The sequence below is a fragment of the Ranitomeya variabilis genome, chromosome 4, assembly GCF_051348905.1.
Source record: "Ranitomeya variabilis isolate aRanVar5 chromosome 4, aRanVar5.hap1, whole genome shotgun sequence".
Lineage (NCBI taxonomy): Eukaryota > Metazoa > Chordata > Amphibia > Anura > Dendrobatidae > Ranitomeya > Ranitomeya variabilis.
The window spans coordinates 649009498-649035595 of NC_135235.1; the positions used below are offsets into that span (position 1 = coordinate 649009498).

Below are 26098 nucleotides of genomic sequence, written 5' to 3' on the forward strand. Positions count from 1 at the left end.
TAACGGGTTGGACCCCCTTTTGCCTTCAGAACTGCCTCAATTCTTCGTGGCATAGATTCAACAAGGTGCTGGAAGCATTCCTCAGAGATTTTGGTCCATATTGACATGATGGCATCACACAGTTGCCGCAGATTTGTCGGCTGCACATCCCAAAGATGCTCCATACAAGGCAGGATGGATCCATGCTTTCATGTTGTTTACGCCAAATTCTGACCCTACCATCCGAATGTCGCAGCAGAAATCGAGACTCATCAGACCAAGCAACGTTTTTCCAATCTTCTACTGTCCAATTTCGATGAGCTTGTACAAATTGTAGCCTCAGTTTCCTGTTCTTAGCTGAAAGGAGTGGTACCCGATGTGGTCTTCTGCTGCTGTAGCCCATCTGCCTCAAAGTTCGACGCACTGTGCGTTCAGAGATGCTCTTAGGCCTACCTTGGTTGTAACGGGTGGCGATTTGAGTCACTGTTGCCTTTCTATCAGCTCGAACCAGTCTGCCCATTCTCCTCTGACCTCTGGCATCAACAAGGCATTTCCGCCCACAGAACTGCCGCTCACTGGATTTTTTTTCTTTTTCGGACCATTCTCTGTAAACCCTAGAGATGGTTGTGCGTGAAAATCCCAGTAGATCAGCAGTTTCTGAAATACTCAGACCAGCCCTTCTGGCACCAACAACCATGCCACGTTCAAAGGCACTCAAATCACCTTTCTTCCCCATACTGATGCTCGGTTTGAACTGCAGGAGATTGTCTTGACCATGTCTACATGCCTAAATGCACTGAGTTGCCGCCATGTGATTGGCTGATTAGAAATTAAGTGTTAACAAGAAGTTGGACAGGTGTACCTAATAAAGTGGCCGGTGAGTGTATATATATATATATATATACAGTACGGACCAAACATTTGGACACACCTTCTCATTTAAAGATTTTTCTATATTTTCATGACTATGAAAATTGTACATTCACACTGAAGGCATTCAAAATTATGTCTTATATTCTAGGTTCTTCAAAGTAGCCACCTTTTGCTTTGATGACTGCTTTGCACACTCTTGGCATTCTGTTGATTAGCTTCAAGAGGTAGTCACCGGGAATGGTCTTCCAACAATCTTGAAGGAGTTCCCAGAGATGCTTAGCACTTGTTGGCCCTTTTTCCTTCACTCTGCGGTCCATCTCACCCCAAACCATCTCAATTGGGTTCAGATCTGGTGACTGTGGAGGCCAGGTCATCTGGCATAGCACACCATCAAACCAGATGGAATAGCATGCCAACTGCAAAATGCTGTGGTAGCCATGCTGGTTCAGTATGCCTTCAATTTTGAATAAATCCCCAACAGTGTCACCAGCAAAGCACCCCCCCGCCATCACACCTCCTCCTCCATGCTTGGAGTCCATCCGTTCACCTTTTCTGCGTCGCACAAAGACACTGTGGTTAGAACCAAAGATCTCAAGTTTGGACTCATCAGACCAAAGCACAGATTTCCGCCAGTCTAATGTCCATCCCTTGTGTTCTTTAGCCCAAACAAGTCTCTTCTGCTTGTTGCCTGTCCTTAGCAGTGGTTTCCTAGCAGCTATTTTACCATGGATGCATGGTGCATAAAGTCTCCTCTTGACAGTTGTTGTAGAGATGTGTCTGCTGCTAGAACTCTATGTGGCATTGACCTGGTCTCTAATCTGAGCTGCTCTTAACCTGCGATTTCTGAGGCTGGTGGCTCGGATAAACTTATCCTCAGAAGCAGAGGTAGCTCCTGGTCTTCCTTTCCTGGGGCAGTCCTCATGTGAGCCAGTTTCTTTGTAGCGCTTGATGGTTTTTGCCACTGCACTTGGGGACACTTTCAAAGTTTTCCCAATTTTTTGGACTAACTGACCTTAATTTCTTAAAATAATGATGGCCACTCGTTTTTCTTTACTTAGCTGCTTTTTTCTTGCCATAATACAAATTCTAACAGTCTATTCAGTAGGACTATCAGCTGTGTATCCACCAGACTTCTGGACAACACAACTGATGGTCCCAACACCATTTATAAGGCAAGGAGTTCCACTTATTAAACCTTGCAGGGCACACCTATGAAGTGAAAACCATTCCTGGTGACTACCTCTTGAAGCTCATCAAGAGAATGCCAAGAGTGTGCAAAGCAGTCATCAAAGCTAAATGTGGCTACTTTGAAGAACCTAGAATATAAGACATAATTTCAGTTGTTTCACACTTTTTTGCTAAGTATATAATTCCACATGTGGTAATTCATAGTTTTGATGCCTTCAGTGTGAATGTACAATTTTCATAGTCATGAAAATACAGAAAAATCTTTAAATAAATATATATATATATATATATATATATATATATATATATATATATATATATATATATATATATATACATGTATGTATATGTGCGTGTGTGTGTGTGCATATATATATATATATATATATATATATATATATATATATATATATATATATGTGTGTATATATATATATATATATATATATATATATATATATATATATATATATATATATATATATGCATGTATGTATGTGTGTGTATATATATATATATATATATATATATATATATATATATATATACACACATCTTCAGATTTTGTGTTATACTACGCCTGGTGAAGAGACCTGAGTCGTCTCAAAAGCTTGCTATTTGTTACCTTTTTAATTGCTAACTGAAGATATGGTAAAAACCACTGAGGACTCTCAGATTTTAATATTTTTCAATCTACTGGCTAACACAGTACAAAGATATATTTTCCTTGTATTATGAGCTACAGTAAGAATTTTTGAACAGACAAAAGTCAGGAAAAGGTCAAATTCTAGTGATGTTTTTTGAGATACAGGTGACATGAGCAAGTGAATGATCAGATATATGTAGTTAAAGAAAGATCTGAGTAAAATGTAAGCTCAAATGTGACATTTGCTAATCTTTTTGAGATATACTCTTTCATAGCAGGCCAGAAAGATTGTGCAAATGGGCCTTGGGCAAATTAGCACCCGGGATAAGATTAATAGTACAATCATAGGGGCGATGTGTTGGCAAGACCTCAGCCTCTTTTTCTGAAAACACTTCTCAAAAATCTTTCAGGTACTCCAGAATACCCTCCAGATTAACGGACGACACCAGAACAGCAAAAAAACAAACATTAGAACAATTAAGACCCCATTTAACAATATCACGAGATTCCCAGTCAATAACAGGATTGTTCAACTGTAAGGCTAAGTTCACACTGCGTTAGTAGCAGCCCGTTCAGCACATACACTAACGGGCTGCTGCTAGCGCAAGTGCCGGCGTTTGCATCCCGCTAGCGCAGATAGAGCTCTGCTAGCTCTATCTGCGCTAGCAGTGACGGACCCGGAAACGCTGCAGCCCGTGTCTCGGGTCCGTCACTCAATGACGGCACATCGCTAGCGCACGCCCATTGTGGGTGTGCGCTAGCGATGCGTCCGCCATTGCATTCAATGGCAGCGTTAACGGACTACGTTACACCGCGTTATGCCACGGTGTAACGTAGTCTGTTAAACGGTTCACACTAACGCAGTGTGAACCCAGCCTAACCAGGGGAATCCCAACACTAGTCCCGCTGGAAGGTTATCCAGAACATAACATGAAAATTGTTCCTAGTGCAAGGACCTCACCTTGAGGAGGAACTCCTCAGAGACAAACTTAACCACATTTTGAGCTAACGGGGTCTTATCAATGGCAATGATATGAAAGGGAGTCTTTAGCCTAACTGTCCCTAGCTTATTCTTGGACACCAGACTAGAGTCAATAAAGTGCATGGATGACCCACATTCCACAAAAGCTGAAGTGGTTGCGTAACCATCTCCACAACAAAGTTCCACCTCTAACAGAATCTTTTGAAATGAGGAGAATGGTACCTGAGAGTCTAGGTGACCTCCTCGACAATCACCCAGACTTAAGTGTTTTCCCGGCAACTTGTTAGTCGGTGGGCAAGAGGAGCAGTCCTTCTTCCAATGTCCTGGATTTCCACAATAAAAACATCTCCCCTCGCGACACTGCTTCTTCTCCTTCTCCTTGAAGTTAGTGGCCCCAACCTCCATAGGTTCTGTATATGGCATAACCTTGGATTTAGGAGGATATACTGGAACCTCTCGCTGGATAACGCCTCTCTCCCTCAATCTCCGATCCATGCGAATGGCCTGAGTCATGGCCTCCTCCAAAGAACTGGGTGGCGGATGGAGCACCAGAGCATCCTTGTGATGATCCAAATGTCCAATCCTGAACTGGCATGTTAAAGCAGAGTTATTCCAGGACATCTCAGGGGACCACCGTCTAAACTCTGAACAATACCATTCATCAGTGAGTTTACCCTGGGAGAGATCCATGATCGTGTCTTCTGCTACCCTGACCCGGTCTGGTTCATCAAAAATCAGACCTAAAGCTTCAAAGAACATATCCACATACATACATTCAGGGGCAGTAGGAGGCAAAGAGAAAGCCCAAATTTGAGGACCCTCCCAGAGTAAAGAAGTAATTATCCCCACCCATTGACTCTCTTCTCCTGTGCGACCGGACGCACAGGATGTGTTCCCGGCGTTGCCAAGGTTGCGAAGACGCGGCCCAGACCGCAAGGTGCCGGCGAAGCACTCGCACCACTGGGGGTATGACATGAGCAGTATCAGATTTTGCGAGGTGTTCAGTCAGTTATACGCACTGCTGGAATTAAAGTGGGCGGTGATAAGTAAAGGATGTAGTGAAATGTGCAATAATTGGATATGTAGTATGTGACACTGACAATTAGAGAATAAAATGTAAAATGATAAATAAAAAAATAACAATAATTAATAAATAATACAATATATATGAGAAAAATACAAATAAATCAATAGTGTGTGTAATATATAGGCGACACCTTATAATAATAAAATACACTAATTCATAACAATGATACAGGATAATCATAATAGAAAAAGAGATAATTAGTGACAACTACATGATGTAGAGCAAAGAATTGTTTCATAATAAACATGATTTCAACAACTATTTAATCATTATTTCAACAGTCCGATGTGTCCAAACCGGATCAATATCTAAGTCGGAGTCCTCACAGTCCGGTCCGGACCAAGGAATAAGAAATCCCCGAACAGAAATACCCAGGTCATACAAGCGAGGTCCTTCCAATAAAGTCCAGCACAAAAGAGACCCTCGCAAAGGTAAGTAGTCTAAGATCACCTATAATGGTATAAAAAATTAAAAATTAGTACAGGATAATTACAGTATAATAAACATCTTCCGGTTAACAATAGTAAAATGCAATATATACATATTTCTTAATAAAAAGAGTAAAAAAATCGAAATATAAATATTCATAAAAATGGTATACAAGGATGGAGTAACTATTAATACAAGAACATATACAGAAATGGAGCAAAGCTCAGATGCTCGTTTAGGCCATTGGGAGAAACTGCTCTGGAAGTGCATGTAATTGAGTGTTTGATTTTATATGTTACAGTACCTTTAGTATTTTTACAAAATTGCGTTCTCACAATATTAGGGCAGGCCACACAATTTACGCATGGTCTGCAGCCCAGTTGAGGTTTAACTTTAGTTAGAAAAGAAGACGTAGAGTCCCTAACATAGTGGCTTTTTTTTTTTTTAATTCGTTTATTAATTGCAGAATAAATCATACACACAGTAGCTTTGTATCCATCATTATCCTTAAATTACAGACAATTACCATGCATTGCCATGTCTAAAGTGTTACAAAGATAGCAAACAGTGCATATTGATCATTAATATCCTATTTTATAACCTTAATTACAATAACCTCAAATAAAAAAAAAAAAAAGAACCTTCTAAAACTAACATACAGTGCCGCCAAAGGAAGGAATCTGTATTAAATTCCGCCCTGCAAGTAAGTAATGCCTCCAAAACCGTACACCCCACCACTCACGCATATACTGTATTATTACTGCCTATAAAGTATGACAGGAGGAGTTCCATCTTCCCCATATTTTTTCAAATTTAGCTGGACATCCTCTATTTTGATACAATGTCCGCTCATACGGAATAATTGAATTCACTAATTCAACCCATGCTTTGAGAGATGGGCTAGAACCACCCATCCACCGTAGTGCCAACACCTTTTGTGCCATAAACAGTGTCTCTCTCAGAAAAATCCCAGTGTAATGGTCCCAGGCCTCCGCTTCCCATACTCCAAACAAACATATCAATGGCTCAAGTGGGACAGGGATCGATACCAAGGATGTCAATAGTGTCGTCACCTCTTTCCAATAATGGAAAACAATAGGACATTTCCAAATCATATGAGTGAAATCCGCATTACTGGAGAACATAGTGGCTTTTTACAAGTGAATCACCAAGTGTAATAATTATAGGGGATAACTCAGGAGACTCTTTGCGTGGAACAAGACAACTACAGGACACAGTTTTATAAGTGGTAAAGTCTATATTATCACAAGGTGATTCAAACAGGTGCAGAGAGAAACTCAAGTCCACAACACTTGGAGTAAATATTAAATGCAGCTTAGCAGTCTATAGGAAACTTCAGAGGAAAATGCAATCACGCAGAAAGTCTATGAAGCACAATTATTCTTGAGGATACTTGACACGAATAAGTCCTTGCTTAGTCCAAAACACAGATAGATATGCTTATAAGGCAGCTCAAATAATATCTTAGCTCAACCAGGGAGGCCTGGTTATTAGTCTCAGGTTTAAGCAGAGCAGCAACAGCTTACATGTCCAGCAAATGCAGATGGAAGTAAACACGAGCAGCAGATGAAGGAGGATTACTGGAACTGGTGTATGCAGCAGGAACTCAGAGCAGGGTAGCAGGATAACCCCACAGGTTCACAGGAGCAGGTATATAGCCAGGGAGTCACCAGAGGTCAGGAGCTGGATGCGAGGCAGAATACTATAGCACAGACTGAAGGCTGGGGTGAAGTTTTATAGCAGGAGGACACAGTGCACATGAGACCAAATACACCATCTTGGAAAAGGGCAGTAATGCACAAAAGGTAATAAAAAATGTTCAGAGTCCTGACACCAAGATTGCGTGGTTGCCTGAACGTGATGTTGGGATATTTACCAATATATTGTGTCAGTACTGGGTCACTTTGAAGGATCGACCAGGATTTTGTCAAATAATGGTGCATTAATTTGGTCTGGCCATGGAAGTGGGTAATATACCTAATTGGCTGTATCGCATTTGATGATTTTATGGTATATAGGGCCTAATGAGCTTGGTATGTTTTGCCCTGTTATATGCCTTTTTTAATTGATCGGCGACTATATCCCCGCTCAAGAAATCTCCCTTTTAAATTCATTGACTGTTTTTCAAAATCCTCTTCATTCGAACAGACCCTCCGAAAGGCGTAAAAATTGGCCTATAGGTATAGAATGTATCATGGCTTTGGGATGTGAGGATATCGCATGCAAAAATGAGTTTACTGATGTCGGTTTCCGATAGAGATCAGTTTGAAGGAAATTATCTTCGCCCCTCCTTATGCTAACATCTAAAAACTCATTTTGATTAGGATCATATTTGTATGTTATAATATACATCTATGGGTTTTGATTGAATTGAAGCATAAAGGATTCAAGGGATGTCATAGACCCCTGCCAGATAAAGAAAATGTAATCGATGAAACGTACCCACAGAAGGATACGGTCCATCTCTGGCATAAGGTCAGACAAAAGGAGGTCCTTCTCCCACAGCCCCAGGAACAGATTTGCATATGCCGGTGCAAATGAAGCACCCATGGCGGTGCCCTGGAGCTGCAGGTAGAAATAAAAAAATTATGCCACAAGGAAAACTGTAGAAGTTTCAGAGTCAATTCACTCATATTCACAGGTATAGAAGAAGAACTCAGAAAATATTGTACCGCTTGCAGTCCATCGTTATGGCGTATGTTAGTATAGAGTGACTCCACATCACATGACACTAAAAAAGTGTCACTGTCGATGTGTAAGCCATCCATTTTTTTGAGGAAGTCATTCATATCCTTAATGAATGATGGTAATTCCTCAACAAGCGGTTGTAATCTGGAGTCAATTAATTAATTAATTAATGTTCTCCATAAAATTGCCACAACCCGAAATGATGGGCCTGCCCGGTGGTGTAGTATGATTTTTATGAGTTGGTATCACCGCTTTGATAATTTGTAGGGCCAGAAATAAATCTTTGGTTATTACCTCATTATCCCTAGCCTCTTTAAGAATCACCAACAATTCATTACGAAATTTCTCAAGTGGGTTAAAAGTCAGCTTTTTATAGCATATATTAACCTTTAGCTGTCTGAATGCCTCTGCCTCATAAAGTACTTTAGGCCAGATCACAATATTTCCACCTTTATCGGCAGGTTTAATTAAGATGTCATGCTTCCCCTGTAGTCTTATCAGGCTCTTCTTTCCTGATAATGGTGGAAATTTACATGAGCGTGGTTGTATTGAACTTGGGATCTTACCTCCCTCGGGTTCATTATGTTCACGTGCCAGTTCTTCCAGGGTATTCAGTGCCTCTTGTTCCGCCCATGTAGGGAATAGTTGGGTTATATCCTCATTATGAAAATGTTGTTTAAGAATTAATTTCCTCGCAAATAAATGCAAGTCTTTGATAGCAGTAAACTTGTCAAAATTAGTTGTAGGGCAAAACATCAAACCTCTATTTAACACATCAATTTCTGTTTGTGAGAAATTATGAGAGCTTAAATTAATTACCTTATTTGTGTTTCTATTATTTTCGGGAGAGTATCTGAAGTTTCGTTTTGCTGGTATATAGCGAGGTTCCCGTTTTTGTTTTGGAGTAGAAATAGTTGAAACAGAGGTTGAGACGGAAGAGGAGGCACATGAAATATCACCGTAGGTTATATTAGATGATGTAGACATTGTGCACTCACGGATTATGTCCTTTGTTGGAATTTTACGCCATCTATAAATTCTCCCATTGGCAAGATCCCTCTGATCTCTAAGTAGTTTGCTCGTTTGTTTGCCCTGTATATCCTTGACCCACTGGTCTACCAATTTCTCCATTTGGGGATTAATTGATTCAAACTGTTCAATAATAAGGCTCACTTTAGCCTTAGTAAGGGCCTCATCCAACAATTTATCAATTTCAGTTAAAGTCTTCATGTTGTACTGTATAAGTAACTCCATTAATTTTTTTGATGTCTCATTACATATAGTTTCCCACTTCTTTATAAAGTCTTCATCATCAATTAGGAACGATGGTGTGATCTGAATCCGCAGGCCTCTTAGAATAAGCTGGCTGTGGTTGGAGCATGGCTCTTTTAGTCCCTTTTTAGTGGTTTCACTACACTGTTTGCACATATGGTGACCTCTTGGTATTTCAGTATAATTTAATATTTTCCTATAGATATCAGGAGACTTTATATAATACTTGGGTGTCACTACTGTGTTTAATTAGCTCCTGAAGATCTGTGTCTAAGGGAGAAAAGTAGCTTATAACTCTCTCTGAATGTATGAAACTTCTCTCTAAAGAAAGTATCTAGGGGCCTGACCGTAGGTTCAGGAGAGTGTAAAGAAATATCAATGGGGTCAGATTGCCTAAAGGCTGATTGTGTCATGGAACCCTGAAAAGATTTAATAGTTTCAGTAATTTCCCTCTGGCGTTGATTATGGGAAGTGGCAAGAGCTCTATGTTCCACTGGCAATTCTTGCATCATTTGGGTCAAACTTGACATCTGATCCGCCAGGGTATGAAGCGGATCCGTAGAGAGAAAATAAAAAGTGAGGCCGGTTATAATGTCACGCTGTGATACTGAGGCTTAAACAGAGAACACAAACTCCTCTAGATGGCAGCAGAGAGGAGTGAATAGAATAGTGAATAGAATATCTTGCTTTCAAGCAGAATAGTGGTAACACTGCGAAGCTACCACTAGGTGGCAGCAGAATAGTCAGAGAGACAAGTCGTTACCAGAGAATAACACAGTACAGAGGGAAATCCAAAACACCGAGTCAGGAGAGCGCAACAGGTCAGTGCCGGTCAGTAGCAGCGGTATCTAAAGGGAGAGACAGATCAAGTTAGCAACGAGTCAAAGTCAAATACCGGGGAATCCAAACACACAGGGAGATAAGGAGCAGGAGCTTGAACAGATAGGAAGGGGTAAATAGACATGGGTAAAGTCAGGTGTAAGCAGTAGGACAAATCAGGAACTCAGCAGAGCCAGCTGCACACGCCGAAGGCAAGCAATATAACTGGCACTGCATACAGGTAACAGCACAGCTAAATAGCAGACCGGAAACAGGAATGAGGCAGGGAAAATTAACCCCTGACATGACCAGACCGGGAAAGGAGAGGCAATACAAAACCTGGCCTGGATCATGACAGGTACAGTAGTAGAGGGGGAAAACACAAGGAGTTCAGTTTTTGACAAATTTAGCGTTAGATAGAGGAAAGACATAATTAAAGTTAGAGACGACAGATAATCATTGATATTTTGTAGTAATGTTTGGGTGATGTAAAGAGAAGTGTATAATTTGGTATCATCAGCAACAGAGATGGTACTGAAAAGCGAATCTGCGTATGGTTTGTCCAATAAGGTCAGTGAGGTGAGGAGGAGGGGAAGAAAAGCCAGTAATTGGTACACCAAAGAAGCTGTCAGAGAGGTAAGAGGAGAAGCAGGAGAGCTATTGTCCTTGATGACAGTAGTGCAGAACATAGTGAGGAGGAGCTATTGATCCATAGTGTCAAATGCTGCAGAGAGATCCAGGAGAATCAGTAGAGAGTAGTGACCATAAGATTTCGATTTTAGTCGATCATTAGAGAGTTTGGCAAGTGCGGTTTCTGTAGAGCAGGGGTAGGGAACCTTTTTCCAGCCGAGGGCCATTTGGAAATTTCTACCATCATTCGGGAGCCACATAAAAATGATCACCTTGGAAATTACCCCGGTATATTTAGTCAAACAATTAATTACAGTAACTCACCCTTAATGTGACAGCTGGAGCTGCTTCTCTTTGGTGCAGCTGTGATGTTAGGTGATGCTGATCATGTTGCTTCTCACAGCTGCTTTTCTAGGGGTGGCACGAAGATCACAGGGGGCACAGAAATCACAGGGGGGCACAAAAATCAAAGGAGGGCACATAGCTGGGGAAACAGAGATCACGGAGGGGCACATGTTATGACCCCAATGGCGAGGGTCTCAGAGGAACAAGTAAGTCTGCGACGTACAAAAATCCAGCTCATAGGGCAGTGGTAACTGGGTTGACCATATATCTACTCCTAACGCCAACACTAGAAGTAGCCGGGGAACATGCCTACGTTGGTCGCTAGATGTCTCGCGCCAGCCGGAGGTCTAACTACCCCTAGAAGAGGAAAACAAAGACCTCTCTTGCCTCCAGAGAATAGACCCCAAAAGTAGGATACAAGCCCCCCACAAATAATAACGGTGAGGTAAGAGGAAATGACAAACACAGAGATGAACTAGGTTTAGCAAAGAGAGGCCCACTTACTAATAGCAGAATGTAGTAAGATAACTTATATGGTCAACAAAAACCCTACAAAAATCCACACTGGAGATTCAAGAACCCCCGAACCGTCTAACGGCCCGGGGGGAGAACTCCAGCCTCCCTAGAGCTTCCAGCAAGGTTAGGATACAGATTATGTACAAGCTGGACAAAAATGCAAACAAAAACAAATAGCAAAAAGCAAGAAAGCAGACTTAGCTTAATTTAGCAGGAACCAGGATCAGTAGACAAGAGCACAACAGATTAGCTCTGATTACAACGTTGCCAGGCATTGAACTGAAGGTCCAGGGAGCTTATATAGCAACACCCCTGACCTAACGACCCAGGTGAGCATACAAGGGATGGCAGACATTCCCAGAGTCAAATCACTAGTAACCACTAGAGGGAGCCAAAAAGATAAATTCACAACAGTACCCCCCCCTTAGTGAGGGGTCACCGAACCCTCACCAAGACCACCAGGGCGATCAGGATGAGTGGTGTGAAAGGCACGAACCAAATCGGCCGCATGCACATCAGAGGCGACCACCCAGGAATTATCCTCCTGACCATAGCCCTTCCACTTGACCAGGTACTGAAGCCTCCGCCTGGAGAGACGAGAATCTAAGATCTTCTCCACCACGTACTCCAACTCGCCCTCAACCAACACCGGAGCAGGAGGCTCAGCAGAAGGAACCACAGGCACAACGTACCGCCGCAACAAGGACCTATGAAATACGTTGTGGATGGCAAACGACACCGGAAGATCCAGGCGAAAGGATACAGGATTAATGATTTCCAATATCTTGTAAGGACCAATGAAGCGAGGCTTAAATTTGGGAGAGGAGACCTTCATAGGAACAAATCGAGAAGACAGCCATACCAAATCCCCAACGCGAAGTCGGGGACCCACACCGCGGCGGCGGTTGGCAAAATGCTGAGCCTTCTCCTGTGACAACTTCAAGTTGTCCACCACATGACTCCAGATCCGCTGCAACCTATCCACCACGGAATCCACCCCAGGACAGTCAGAAGGCTCCACATGTCCCGAGGAAAAACGAGGATGGAAACCAGAGTTGCAGAAAAATGGCGAAACCAAGGTGGCGGAACTAGCCCGATTATTAAGGGCAAATTCAGCCAACGGCAAGAAGGTCACCCAATCATCCTGATCAGAAGAGACAAAACACCTCAAATAAGCCTCCAGAGTCTGATTAGTTCGCTCCGTTTGTCCGTTAGTCTGGGGATGGAAAGCGGATGAAAACGACAACTCAATGCCCATCCTACCACAAAAGGATCGCCAGAACCTGGAAACAAACTGGGATCCTCTATCCGACACAATATTCTCAGGAATGCCGTGCAAACGAACCACGTTCTGGAAGAACACAGGAACCAGATCAGAAGAGGAGGGCAGCTTAGGCAAAGGAACCAAATGGACCATCTTGGAGAAACGATCACATATCACCCAGATGACAGACATGCCCTGAGACACCGGAAGATCAGAAATGAAATCCATAGAGATGTGTGTCCAAGGTCTCTTCGGGACAGGCAAGGGCAAGAGCAACCCGCTGGCACGAGAGCAGCAAGGCTTAGCTCGAGCACAAGTACCACAGGACTGCACAAATGACCGCACATCCCTTGACAAGGAAGGCCACCAAAAGGACCTGGCCACCAGATCTCTGGTGCCAAAAATTCCCGGGTGCCCTGCCAACACCGAGGAATGAACCTCGGAAATGACTCTGCTGGTCCATCTAGCAGGCACAAACAATCTGTCAGGTGGACAAGAGTCAGGCCTACCAGCCTGAAATCTCTGTAACACACGTCGCAGATCTGGAGAAATAGCAGACACGATAACTCCTTCCTTAAGAATACCCACAGGTTCAGCGACTCCAGGAGCATCAGGCACAAAGCTCCTAGACGGAGCATCGGCCTTCACATTCTTAGAACCTGGTAAATACGAGACAAAGTCAAAACGGGAGAAAAATAATGACCAGCGGGCCTGTCTAGGATTCAGGCGTTTAGCAGACTCGAGATACATCAGATTTTTGTGATCAGTCAAGACCACCACACGATGCTTAGCACCCTCGAGCCAATGACGCCACTCCTCAAATGCCCACTTCATGGCCAACAACTCCCGATTGCCCACATCATAATTTCGCTCTGCCGGCGAAAACTTCCTAGAGAAAAAGGCACAAGGTCTCATAGTAGAGCAACCAGGGCCTCTCTGCGACAAAACGGCCCCTGCCCCAATCTCCGAAGCATCCACCTCAACCTGAAAGGGAAGTGAGACGTCAGGCTGGCACAAAACAGGCGCCGAAGTAAACCGGCGTTTCAACTCCTGGAAAGCCTCCACGGCAGCAGGAGCCCAGTTAGCTACATCAGAGCCTTTCTTGGTCATATCCGTCAGCGGTTTAACAACGCTAGAGAAATTTGCGATAAAACGACGGTAGAAGTTAGCAAAACCCAAGAACTTCTGAAGACTCTTAACTGACGAGGGTTGAGTCCAATCATGAATAGCTCGGACCTTGACTGGATCCATCTCCACAGCAGAAGGGGAAAAAATGAACCCCAAAAAGGGAACCTTCTGTACACCAAAGAGACACTTTGAGCCTTTTACAAACAAAGAATTTTCACGCAGAATCTCAAAAACCATCCTGACCTGCTCCACATGCGAGTCCCAATCATCAGAAAAAAACAGAATATCATCCAGATAAACAATCAAAAATTTATCCAGATACTTCCGGAAAATGTCATGCATGAAGGACTGAAAAACTGAAGGTGCATTAGAGAGCCCAAATGGCATCACCAAGTACTCAAAATGACCTTCGGGCGTATTGAATGCGGTTTTCCATTCATCGCCCTGCCTAATGCGCACAAGGTTGTACGCACCACGAAGGTCTATCTTGGTGAACCACTTGGCACCTTTAATCCGGGCAAACAAATCTGACAACAGCGGCAAAGGATACTGAAATTTGACAGTGATCTTATTTAAAAGCCGATAGTCAATACAAGGCCTCAAAGATCCGTCCTTTTTGGCCACAAAAAAGAATCCCGCACCAAGAGGGGAAGAAGAAGGACGGATATGCCCCTTTTCAAGAGACTCCTTGATATATGAACGCATCGCGGTATGTTCAGGTACCGACAGATTAAACAGTCTCCCCTTAGGAAACTTACTGCCAGGAATCAAATCTATTGCACAGTCACATTCCCTATGAGGAGGCAGTGCACTGGACTTAGGCTACGTTCACATTTGCGGCCAGCGCCGCAGCGTCGGGCGCCGCAGCGGCGCCGCATGCGTCATGCGCCCCTATATTTAACATGGGGGCGCATGGACATGCGGCGCACTTGCGTTTTGCGCCGCATGCGTCGCTGCGGCGCCGCGTCCAGGCGCAGAGGACGCAGCAAGTTGCATTTTTGCTGCGTCCAAATTCAATGAAAAAAACGACGCATGCGGCGCAAAACGCAGCGTTGTGCATGCGTTTTGCTGCGTTTTTGTTTGCGTTGTGCGCTGCGGCGCCGACGCTGCGGCGCACAACGCAAATGTGAACGTAGCCTAAGACTCGCTGAAGACATCCTGATAATCAGACAAATACGCTGGAACTTCCGAAGGCGTAGAAGAAGCAATAGACAAGGGCAGGGAATCTCCATGAATTCCATGGCAGCCCCAACTTGACACTGACGTAGCCTTCCAGTCCAAGACTGGATTATGGGTCTGTAACCATGGCAAACCCAAAACAACCAAATCATGCATTTTATGCAGAACAAGAAAACGTATTACCTCCCGATGTTCGGGAGTCATGCACATGGTAACCTGTGTCCAAAACTGCGGTTTATTTTTTGCCAATGGCGTAGAATCAATACCCCTAAGAGGGATAGGATTTTCCAATGGCTCAAGAACAAATCCGCAGCGCTTGGCAAATGACAGATCCATAAGGCTCAGGGCAGCACCTGAGTCCACAAACGCCATGACAGGATACGATGACAGTGAGCAAATCAAAGTTACAGATAGAATAAATTTAGGTTGCAAATTACCAATGGCGACCGGACTAACTACCTTAGTAAGACGTTTAGAGCATGCTGAGATAACATGTGTAGAATCACCACAGTAGTAACACAAGCCATTCTGGCGTCTATGAATTTTCCGCTCATTTCTAGTCAGGATTCTATCACATTGCATTAAATCAGGTGCCTGTTCAGACAACACCATGAGGGAATTTGCGGTTTTGCGCTCCCGCAACCGCCGGTCGATTTGAATAGCCAGGGCCATAGAATCATTCAGACCTGTGGGAATGGGAAAACCCACCATCACATTCTTAATGGCTTCAGAAAGGCCATTTCTAAAATTTGCAGCCAATGCACACTCGTTCCACTGGGTCAGCACGGACCATTTCCGAAATTTTTGGCAATACACTTCAACCTCGTCCTGGCCCTGAGACATCGCCAGCAAGGCTTTTTCTGCCTGAATCTCAAGATTGGGTTCCTCATAAAGCAAACCGAGCGCCAGAAAAAACGCATCAATGTCAGCCAATGCCGGATCTCCTGGCGCCAGCGAGAAGGCCCAATCCTGAGGGTCGCCCCATAAAAAAAGAAATAACAATTTTTACTTGCTGAGCGGAGTCTCCAGATGAACAGGGTCTCAGAGACAAAAACAATTTACAATTATTCCTGAAATTTCTAAATTTAAATCGGTCTCCGGAAAACGGTTCAGGAATCGGTATCTTAGGTTCTGACATAGGTTTTCTGATAACATAATCTTGTATGCCCTGCACACGAGCAGCAAGCTGGTCCACACTTGTAATCAAGGTCTGGACATTCATGTCTGCAGCAAACACAAGCCACTCAGAGGTAAAGGGGAAAAGAAAAAAAAATGAGAGAGAGAAAAAAAAACTCAGAACTTTCTTTCTTATAATCCCGCTTCTGCAATGCATTTAACATTTAATACTGGCCTGGCAAACTGTTATGACCCCAATGGCGAGGGTCTCAGAGGAACAAGTAAGTCTGCGACGTACAAAAATCCAGCTCATAGGGCAGTGGTAACTGGGTTGACCATATATCTACTCCTAACGCCAACACTAGAAGTAGCCGGGGAACATGCCTACGTTGGTCGCTAGATGTCTCGCGCCAGCCGGAGGTCTAACTACCCCTAGAAGAGGAAAACAAAGACCTCTCTTGCCTCCAGAGAATAGACCCCAAAAGTAGGATACAAGCCCCCCACAAATAATAACGGTGAGGTAAGAGGAAATGACAAACACAGAGATGAACTAGGTTTAGCAAAGAGAGGCCCACTTACTAATAGCAGAATGTAGTAAGATAACTTATATGGTCAACAAAAACCCTACAAAAATCCACACTGGAGATTCAAGAACCCCCGAACCGTCTAACGGCCCGGGGGGAGAACTCCAGGGGGGAGAACTCCAGCCTCCCTAGAGCTTCCAGCAAGGTCAGGATACAGATTATGTACAAGCTGGACAAAAATGCAAACAAAAACAAATAGCAAAAAGCAAGAAAGCAGACTTAGCTTAATTTAGCAGGAACCAGGATCAGTAGACAAGAGCACAACAGATTAGCTCTGATTACAACGTTGCCAGGCATTGAACTGAAGGTCCAGGGAGCTTATATAGCAACACCCCTGACCTAACGACCCAGGTGAGCATACAAGGGATGGCAGACATTCCCAGAGTCAAATCACTAGTAACCACTAGAGGGAGCCAAAAAGATAAATTCACAACAGGCACATAGCTGGAGGGGACAAATCACAGGGGGGCGTATAGCTGGAGAGCATAGAAATCACAAGGGAGGGCACAAAGATCAAAGGAGGGCACATAGCTGGGGGGTACAAAGATCATGGAGGGGCACATAGCTGGAGGGGACAGAGATAACGGGGCATAGATACATGGGGGCACAAATATTGCAGGGGTACATAGCATGGGGGCACAGGGATCAGAGGGGGCACATAGATCACGGGGCACAAAGCTGGAAGCCATAGAGATCACAAGGATGCACATAGCTGAGGGGCACAGAGATCACAGCGGGCAATAGGTGGAGGGCACAGAAATCACAGGGGGAAAAGAGATCACAGGGGGGTACATAGCTGGGGGGCACAGAGATCAAAGTAGGCATATAGCTGGAGGGCACATAAATCACAATGGGGCATATAGCTGCGGGGGGCAGAGAGATCACAGGGGGATCAGAGATCACTGGGGGCACAGGGATCACAGGAAGGGCACAGAGATGACATGGGGGCACATAGCTGGGAGGCACAGAGATCACAGGAGTCATATAGCTGGAGGGCACAGAAATCACAGTGGGTACAGAGCTGAGGGGCACAGAGATCACGGGGCATATAGCTGGGGGGCACCACAGAGGTCACAGGGGACATATAGCTGAAGGGGCAGAGAGATCACAGGGGGAACATAGATCACAGGGGGCATATAGCTGGGAGGCACAGATCACAGGGGGGCATATAGCTGGAGGGCACAGATCACAGGGGGCATATAGCTGGAGGGGCAGAGAGATCACAGGGGGAACAGAGATGACATGGGGCACATAGCTGGGAGGCACAGAGACCACATGGGGGTTTATAGTTAGAGGAGCAAAGAGATCATATTGGGGCACATAGGGGGCACAGAGATCACAGGGGGCACATAGCTGGGGGGCACAGGGATCACAGGAGGGGCACAGGGATGACATGGGGGCACATAGCTGGGAAACCTAGTTCACAGGGGGCTTATAGTTGGAAGTACAGAGATCATATTGGGACACACAGCGGGGGGCACAGAGATCACAGGGGGCACATAGCTGGGGGCACAGGGATCACAGGAGGGGCACAGATGACATGGGGCACAGATCACAGGGGGCACAGGGATCACAGGAGGGGAACAGAGGTGACATGAGGCACATAGCTGGGAGGCACAGAGATCACAGGGGGCGTATAGTTGGGGGAGCAAAGATCATATTGGGGCACATAGCGGGGGGCACTGATCACAGGGGGCACATAGCTGAGGGGCACAGGGATCACAGGAGGGGCACAGATGACATGGGAGCACATAGCTGGGAGGCACGGAGATCACAGGGGGCTTATAGTTGAGGGAGCAAAGAGATCATATTGTGGCACAGAATTCACAGTGGGCACATAGCTGAGGGACACAGATCACCTGCAGACACAGAGCTGCCAGCACAGAGATCGCTCTGGACTCTCTGGCAGCAGCTCCTCTTTCAGGACAGGAGAACAGGAGAGCATTCGGCGCTAACCCTGCCCACCCCGATGACATCAATCAGGTACAGGGCAGGCAGCGTTCTGTGATGAATGCTGCGTGCCGTGCACTTGGAGTTAAAGAAGCGGCAGCAGGCAGGTTGCGGCTGCCGCCCAGACATTAAGAACTCCGGGGACCTTCCCGCGGGCCGCATAAAAAGACACCACGGGCCGCATGCAGGCTGGAGGTTCCCCACCCCTGCTGTAGAGTGTAAAGAGTGGAAACTGAATTGAAAAGGGTCAGAAATATGAGCGATAACACCCTAGACCAGGGGTGTCAAACTGCATTCCTCGAGGGCCTCAAACCATGCGTGTTTTCAAGATTTCCTTAGCATTGCACAAGAAGCAGGAATCATTATCTGTGCAGTGGTTAAATTATCACCTGTGCAATACAAGGAAATCCTGAAAACATGACCTGTTTGCGGCCCTCAAGGAATGCAGTTTGACACCTCTGCCCTAGACGATAGTAGACCAAGCATTCCAGGAGTTTAGAGATAAAGAGGAGATTAAAGATATGTCTGTAGTTAGCAGCGCAGTTCTGGTCAAGGGATGTTTTTTGTAAGTAATGTTTGTATGCTGATGTGTTTAACATAGTAACATAGCAAGGACAAAAGAAGACATTTGTCCATCCAGTTTAGCCTATATTCCGTCAGAATAAATCCCCAGATCTACGTCCTTCTAAAGAATCTAATAACTGTAAGATACAATATTGTTATGCTCCAGGAAGACATCCAGGCCTCTCTTGAACCCATCGACTGAGTCCGCCATCACCACCTCCTCAGGCAAGTAATTCCAGATTTTCACTGCCCTAACAGTAAAGAATCCTCTTCTATGTTGGTGGATAAACCTTCTCTCCTCCAGACGCAGAGAATGTGACCGTCACCTTCCTTGGTATAAACAGATCCTCGGAGAGATATTTGTATTGGCCCCTTATATACTTATACCTGATTATTAGATCGCCCCCCAGTCGTCTTTTTTCTAGACTAAATAATCCTAATTTTGCTAATCTCTCTGGGTATTGTAGTTCCCCCATCCCCTTTATTAATTTTGTTGCCCTCCTTTGTACTCGCTCTAGTTCCATTATATCCTTCCTGAGCAACGGTGCCCAAAACTGTACACAGTACTCCATGTGCAGTCTAACCCTGGATTTGTACATAGGCAGTATAAGGCCATGTTCACACTTTGCGGGTTTTACCACGGATCCGCGGCGATTTTGATGCTGCGGGTCTGCAGCAGTTTCCATAGCGTTTACATTTATATGTAAACCTTATGGAAACAGCAATCCGCTGTGCACATGCTGCCGGAAAAACCGTGCAGAAACGCAGCGGTTTACAACCCGCAGCATGTCACTTCTTTGTGCAGAATCGCTGCGATTCTGCACCCATAGGAATGCATTGATCCGCTAACTTCCCGCGTGGGGCTGTGCCCACGATGCGGGAAGTAAGCGGATAATGTGCAGATGGTACCCGGGGTGGAGGAGAGGAGACTCTTCTCCAGGCCCTGGGAACCATATTTGTGTAAAAAAAAAAAGAATTAAAATAAAAAATAATGATATACTCACCTCTCAGCGCTGCACGCGGCTGTCCGGTCTCAGGGTTGCTGTGCGAGCAGGACCTGCGGTGACGCCGCGGTCACATGACCGTGATGACGCCGCGGTCACATGACCGTGACGTCACGAAGGTCCTTCTCGCACAGCATCTTTGGAAACAGATAGCCGCGTGCAGCGCCGAGGAGATCGGGACATCAGAGGGTGAGTATATAACCATTTTTTATTATTTTTTACATTACTATTGATGCTGCATATTGCTGCATATGCAGCATCAATAGTATAGGAGTAAAACCCGCAGCGGAAACTGGAAGACAAACCGCGATAAATCTGCAGGGATAACCGCAGCGGTTTTGCCCTGCAGATTTATCAAATCCGCTGCGGGAGAACCCGCAGAGCACACCGCAAAGTGTGCACATAGCCTAATGCTCTCATCATATGTATCCAGACCTCTTTTAATGCACCCCATGATCCTATTTGCCTTGGCAGCCGCTGCCTGGCACTGGCTGCTCCAGGTAAGTTTATCATTAACTAGGATCATCAAGTCCTTCTCCATGTCCGATTTTACCCAGTGGTTTCCCGTTCAGTGTGTAATGGTGTTATTGATTCCTTCTTCCCATGTGTATATCCTTACATTTATCATTGTTTAACCCCTTCACCCCGAAGCCTGTTTTCACCTAAGTGACAGGGCCAATTTTTAGAATTCTGACCACTGTCACTTTATGAGGTCATAACTCTAAAACGCTTCAACGGATCGTGGTGATTCTGACATTGTTTTCTCGTGACATATTGTACTTCATGATAGTGGTAAAACTTCTTCGATATGACTTGCATTTATTTGTGAAAAAAACAAAAATTTGTCAAATTATGAAAATGTAGCAATTTTCAAACTTTTAGTTTTTATGCCCTTAAATGAGAGAGTTATATCTCATAATATAGTTAATAAACAACATTTCCCACATGTCTGCTTTACATCAGCACAATTTTGGAAACATAATTTTTTTTTGTTAGGGAGTTATAAGGGTTAAAAGTTGACCAGCGATTTCTCATTTTTGCAACAAAATTTGCAAAACCATTTTTTTTACGGACCACCTCACACTTGAAGTGACTTTGAGGGGTCTATATGACAGAAAATGCCCAAAAGGTACACCATTCTAAAAACTGCACCCCTCAAGGTACTCAAAACCACATTCAAAAAGTTTATTAACCCTTCAGGTGCTTCACAGGAATTTTTGGAATGTTTAAAAAAAATTGAACATTTAACTTTTTTTTCACAAAATTTTTACTTCAGATCCAATTTGTTTTATTTTACCAAGGGTAACAGGAGAAATTGGACCAAAAAAGTCGTTGTACAATTTGTCCTGAGTACGCCGATACCCCACATGTTGGGGTAAACCATTGATTGGGCACATGGCAGAGCTCGGAAGGGAAGGAGCGCCATTTGACTTTTCAATGCAAAATTGGCTGGAATTGAGATCGGAACCCATGTCGTGTTTGGAGAGCCCCTGACGTGCCTAAACAGTGGAAACCCCCACAAGTGACACCATTTTGGAAAGTAGACCCTCTAAGGAACTAATCTAGATGTTTGGTGAGCACTTTGAACCTCCAAGTGCTTCACAGAAGTTTATAATGTAGAGCCGTAAAAAAAATTCATATTAATTTTCACAAAAAATGATATTTTTGCCCCAAATGCAGACTTAGATGGATTGGTCTGCAGGTGTCATGTTGCATTTGCAGAGCCCCTGATGTACCTAAACAGTAGAAACCCCCCACAAGTGACCCCATATTGGAAACTAGACCCCCCACGGAACTTATCTAGATGTGTTGTAAGAACTTTGAACCAACAAGTGTTTCACTACAGTTTATCACGCAGAGCCGTGAAAATAAAAAATATATTTTTTTCCACGAAAATGATATTTTAGCCCCCATGTTTTTATTTTCCCAAGGGTAACAGGAGAAATTGGACAACAAAAGTTGTTGTCCAATTTGTCCTGAGTACGCTGATACCCCATATATGGGGGGGAAACCACTGTTTGGGCGCACGGCAGAGCTCGGAAGGGAAGGAGCGCCGTTTGAATTGCAGACTTAGATGGATTGGTCTGCAGGTGTCATGTTGCATTTGCAGAGCCCCTGATGTACCTAAACAGTAGAAACCCCCCACAAGTGACCCCATATTGGAAACTAGACCCCCCACGGAACTTATCTAGATGTGTTGTGAGAACTTTGAACCAACAAGTGTTTCACTACAGTTTATCACGCAGAGCCATGAAAATAAAAAATATTTTTTTTTCCACGAAACTGATATTTTAGCCCCCACGTTTTTATTTTCCCAAGGGTAACCGGACAAATTGGACCCCAAAAGTTGTTGTCCAACTTGTCCTGAGAACGCTGATACCCCATATGTTGGGGGGAACCACTGTTTGGGCGCACAGGAGAACTCGGAAGGGAAGGAGCACTGTTTTAGTTTTTCAAAGCAGAATTGGCTGGAATTGAGATCGGACGCCATGTCGCGTTTGGAGAGCCCCTGATGTGCCTAAACAGTGAAAACTCCCCAATTCTAACTGAAACCCTAACCCCAACCCTAACCCCAGCCCTAACCCTAGCCCTAACCCCAACCCTAGCCCTAACCCTAGTCCGAACCCTAGCGCTACTTTCACATTAGCGTTTTTTTTGCATACGTCACAATGCGTCGTTTTGGCGAAAAAACGCATCCTGCAAAGTCATCTGCAAGATGCGTTTTTTCCCCATAGACTAACATTAGCGACGCATTGCGATGTATTGACACACGTCGCAACCGTCGTGCGACGGTTGCGTCGTGTTGTGGCGGACCGCCGGCAGCAAAAAATGTTACATGTAACTTTTTTTTGTGCTGACGGTCCACCATTTCCGACCGCGCATGCGCGGCTGGAACTCCGCCCCCACCTCCTCGCACCTCACAATGGGGCAGCGGATGCGTGGAAAAACAGCATCCGCTGCCCCCGTTGTGCGGCGCTTGCACAGTATGCGTCGGTACGTCGGGCCGACGCAGCGCGACGGCCCCTTACCGACGCTAGTGTGAAAGTAGCCTAACGGGAAAGTGGAAATAAATATATATTTTTTTAAATTTTATTATTTTTCCCTAACTAAGGGGGTGATGAAGGGGGATTTGATTTACTTTTATAGCGTTTTTTGGGCGGATTTTTATGGTTGGCAGCCATCACACACTAAAAGACGCTTTTTATTGCAAAAAATAGTTTTTGCATCACGACATTTTGAGAGCTATAATTTATCCATATTTTGGCCCACAGAGTCATGTGAGATCTTGTTTTTTGCGGGACGAGTTGACGTTTTTATTGGTACCAATTTCGGGCACATGACATTTTTTGATCGCTTTTTATTCCGATTTTTGGGAGGCGGAATGAACAAAAACCAGCAATTCCTGAAATTCTTTTAGGGGGGCGTTTATACCATTCCACGTGTGGTAAAATTGATAAAGCAGCTTTATTCTTCAGCTCAGTACGATTACAGCGATACCTCATTTATGTAATTTTTTTTATGTTTTGGCGCTTTTACACAATAAAAACTATTTTATATAAAAAAAATAATTGTTTTTGCATCGCTTTATTCTGAGAGCTATAACTTTTTTTATTTTTCTGCTGATAACGCTGTATGGCGGCTTTTTTTTTGCGGGACAAGATGACGTTTTCAGCGGTACCATGGTTATTTATATTCGTCTTTTTGATCGCGTGTTATTCCGCTTTTTGTTTGGCGGTATGAGAATAAAGCGTTTTTTGACACTTTTTTTTTTTTTTTTTTTACGGTGTTCACTGAAGGGGTTAACTAGTGATATAGTTTTATAGGTGGGGTCGTTACGGACGCGGCGATACTAAATATGTGTACTTTTATTGTGTGATTTTTTTTTTATTTAGATAAAGAAATGTATTTATGGGAATTTTTTTTTTTTTTCTTTATTTAGGAATTTTTTTTTCTTTTTTTTTTACACATGTGGACATTTTTTTTTAAACTTTTTTACTTTGTCCCAGGGGGGGACATCACAGATCGGTGATCTGACAGTGTGCACAGCACTCTGTCAGATCACCGATCTCACAGGCGAGTTCCAGAGGCTTGCCGGCGCCTGCTATTAGGAACTCTCAGCAGGCGCCGGCAAGCTAGGTCATCTCATGACCCGGAAGGAGTCCCGCGGCCATCTTGGATCTGGGGACTCCTTCAGGGTCACCGGAGCAGCGCGATCTCATCGCGTTGCTCCGGTGGGAGAGCGCAGGGAGCCCCCGTCCCTGCGCGATCCCCCTCTATGCCGCTGTCACTATTGACAGCGGCATCAGAGGGGTTACAGCTGACACCCGCACCCGATCACCGCGGCGCTCAGCACGAGACCGCGGTGATCGATGCACCGTACTAGTACTGCTGCTGGCACAAATGCAGTGCCGGCAGCGCCGTACTAGTACGGCGCATGTCGCGAAGGGGTTAATCGCATCGGCCATCTATTAGTCGAAGTTTACAACTTATAAGGATCAAGGGGCCTACACTTTAACTTTTGATTCTTTTACTATTGATATAGTTGAAGAACAGTTTGGGATTAGTTTTGCTCTCCTTAGCAATGTGCTTCTCTGCTTCCTTTTGGCAGCTTTAATTAGTTTTTTATATAAAGTATTTTTATCCCTATAGTTTTTTAGAGCTTCAATGGTGCCATCCTGCTTTAGTAGTGCAAATGCTTTCTTTTTACTGTTAATTGCCCCTCTTACTACTTTGTTTAGCCACATTGGGTTTTTATTCAGTCGCCATGACAGCACAACGAGAGAGGGGATCCACCCTTCAGGGACAGGAAACCTCAGACATAAAAGGGCGGCACCTCACTCCCCCGTCAGTTGGTTTCCTGTCCCTGAAAGCGGAACCTCTTCAGACAGACCTTATGAAGAAGGTTGAAGAAAAGAAGTTATCCCACTCCCGACAGGCCGGTACAGGTAGCGGGGGTCCCATACCACGGTCTGGTCAGGTTGGTGGAAGCACCACACGGCAGGGGGACTGTTGGTGTAGGTGACAGCAGGAGGAAGCAACCCAAGGAAATGGGTTAGCTTCTTTGGTGCCCGCGTTTCATACCTGGTAGGTAGCCCGTGGTGTCACGTCTGCTGGGCCTCTGGGGTCTGTCCGCCGCTGGCGCTGCGGTCTGCTTTGGCTGGGGAGCGCTGCCGTCCTTGTTCGGCGCTTCTTCCCTCAGCGCCGCAGCCGTGACCGGAAGGGGCGTGTCCGGGTGACACGGCGAGCGGCGCGGGGTCATGAAGCGGCCGCGCATGCGCGGTAGCGCTGTTTTTTGCCGGCTAATGGCGGCGCCCAGTGTCCGGAAGGGATTTTGGCCTCAGGGTGTCCGGCGCTCATCATGGGGGCACGGCTCGCTGTGGACGGATACCGATCAGCGGCACCTGGAGGATTTTTCCCTGCTGACCCCCATCCGGGGGTGGTACCCAGGGGGGTGGATTTAAGAGGTGCACAGACGCCTCTGCGTGTTCCTTATCCATTTTTCCTGTATGGAGTCACTGGAGGGAACACCACAGCTGTGCGGTGAACAGCAGCAACCACTCGAGCAGCCTCAGACAGGAAAGTCTCTGAGAAGCTCCCAGCGGCGTTCTAGTGGCAGTAGTCGCGCTGGTGGAGCTAAAGCGGCTCAGAAATCTACCAAGTCCTCAGGCCGTAAAGATTCTCCGGCTAAGAAGGACCCCCGATCACGGTACCATTCGCTGCAGGGATGGGTAAGTGAGCTTCGTGAAAGTATGCTTTCTGATTGCTGTCCCTCCTTGTATTCCCTCTCTCCTTATTAGGGGAGGAAATGTGCTTCCAAGTCCAAGCATAGGGAG

General features: G+C 44.9%; 1 protein-coding gene across 1 annotated transcript in view; it reads left to right on the forward strand.

Moving 5' to 3' along the window:
* The window catches only part of LOC143766156 (gastrula zinc finger protein XlCGF66.1-like), a 64741-nt gene that overhangs the window by 21385 nt on the left and 17258 nt on the right, over positions 1-26098 (forward strand). The window contains exon 5 of the mRNA XM_077253622.1: positions 5037-5186. Within this exon, the coding sequence (XP_077109737.1) occupies positions 5037-5186 (150 nt within the window). The remainder of the gene's footprint in view (positions 1-5036; positions 5187-26098) is intronic.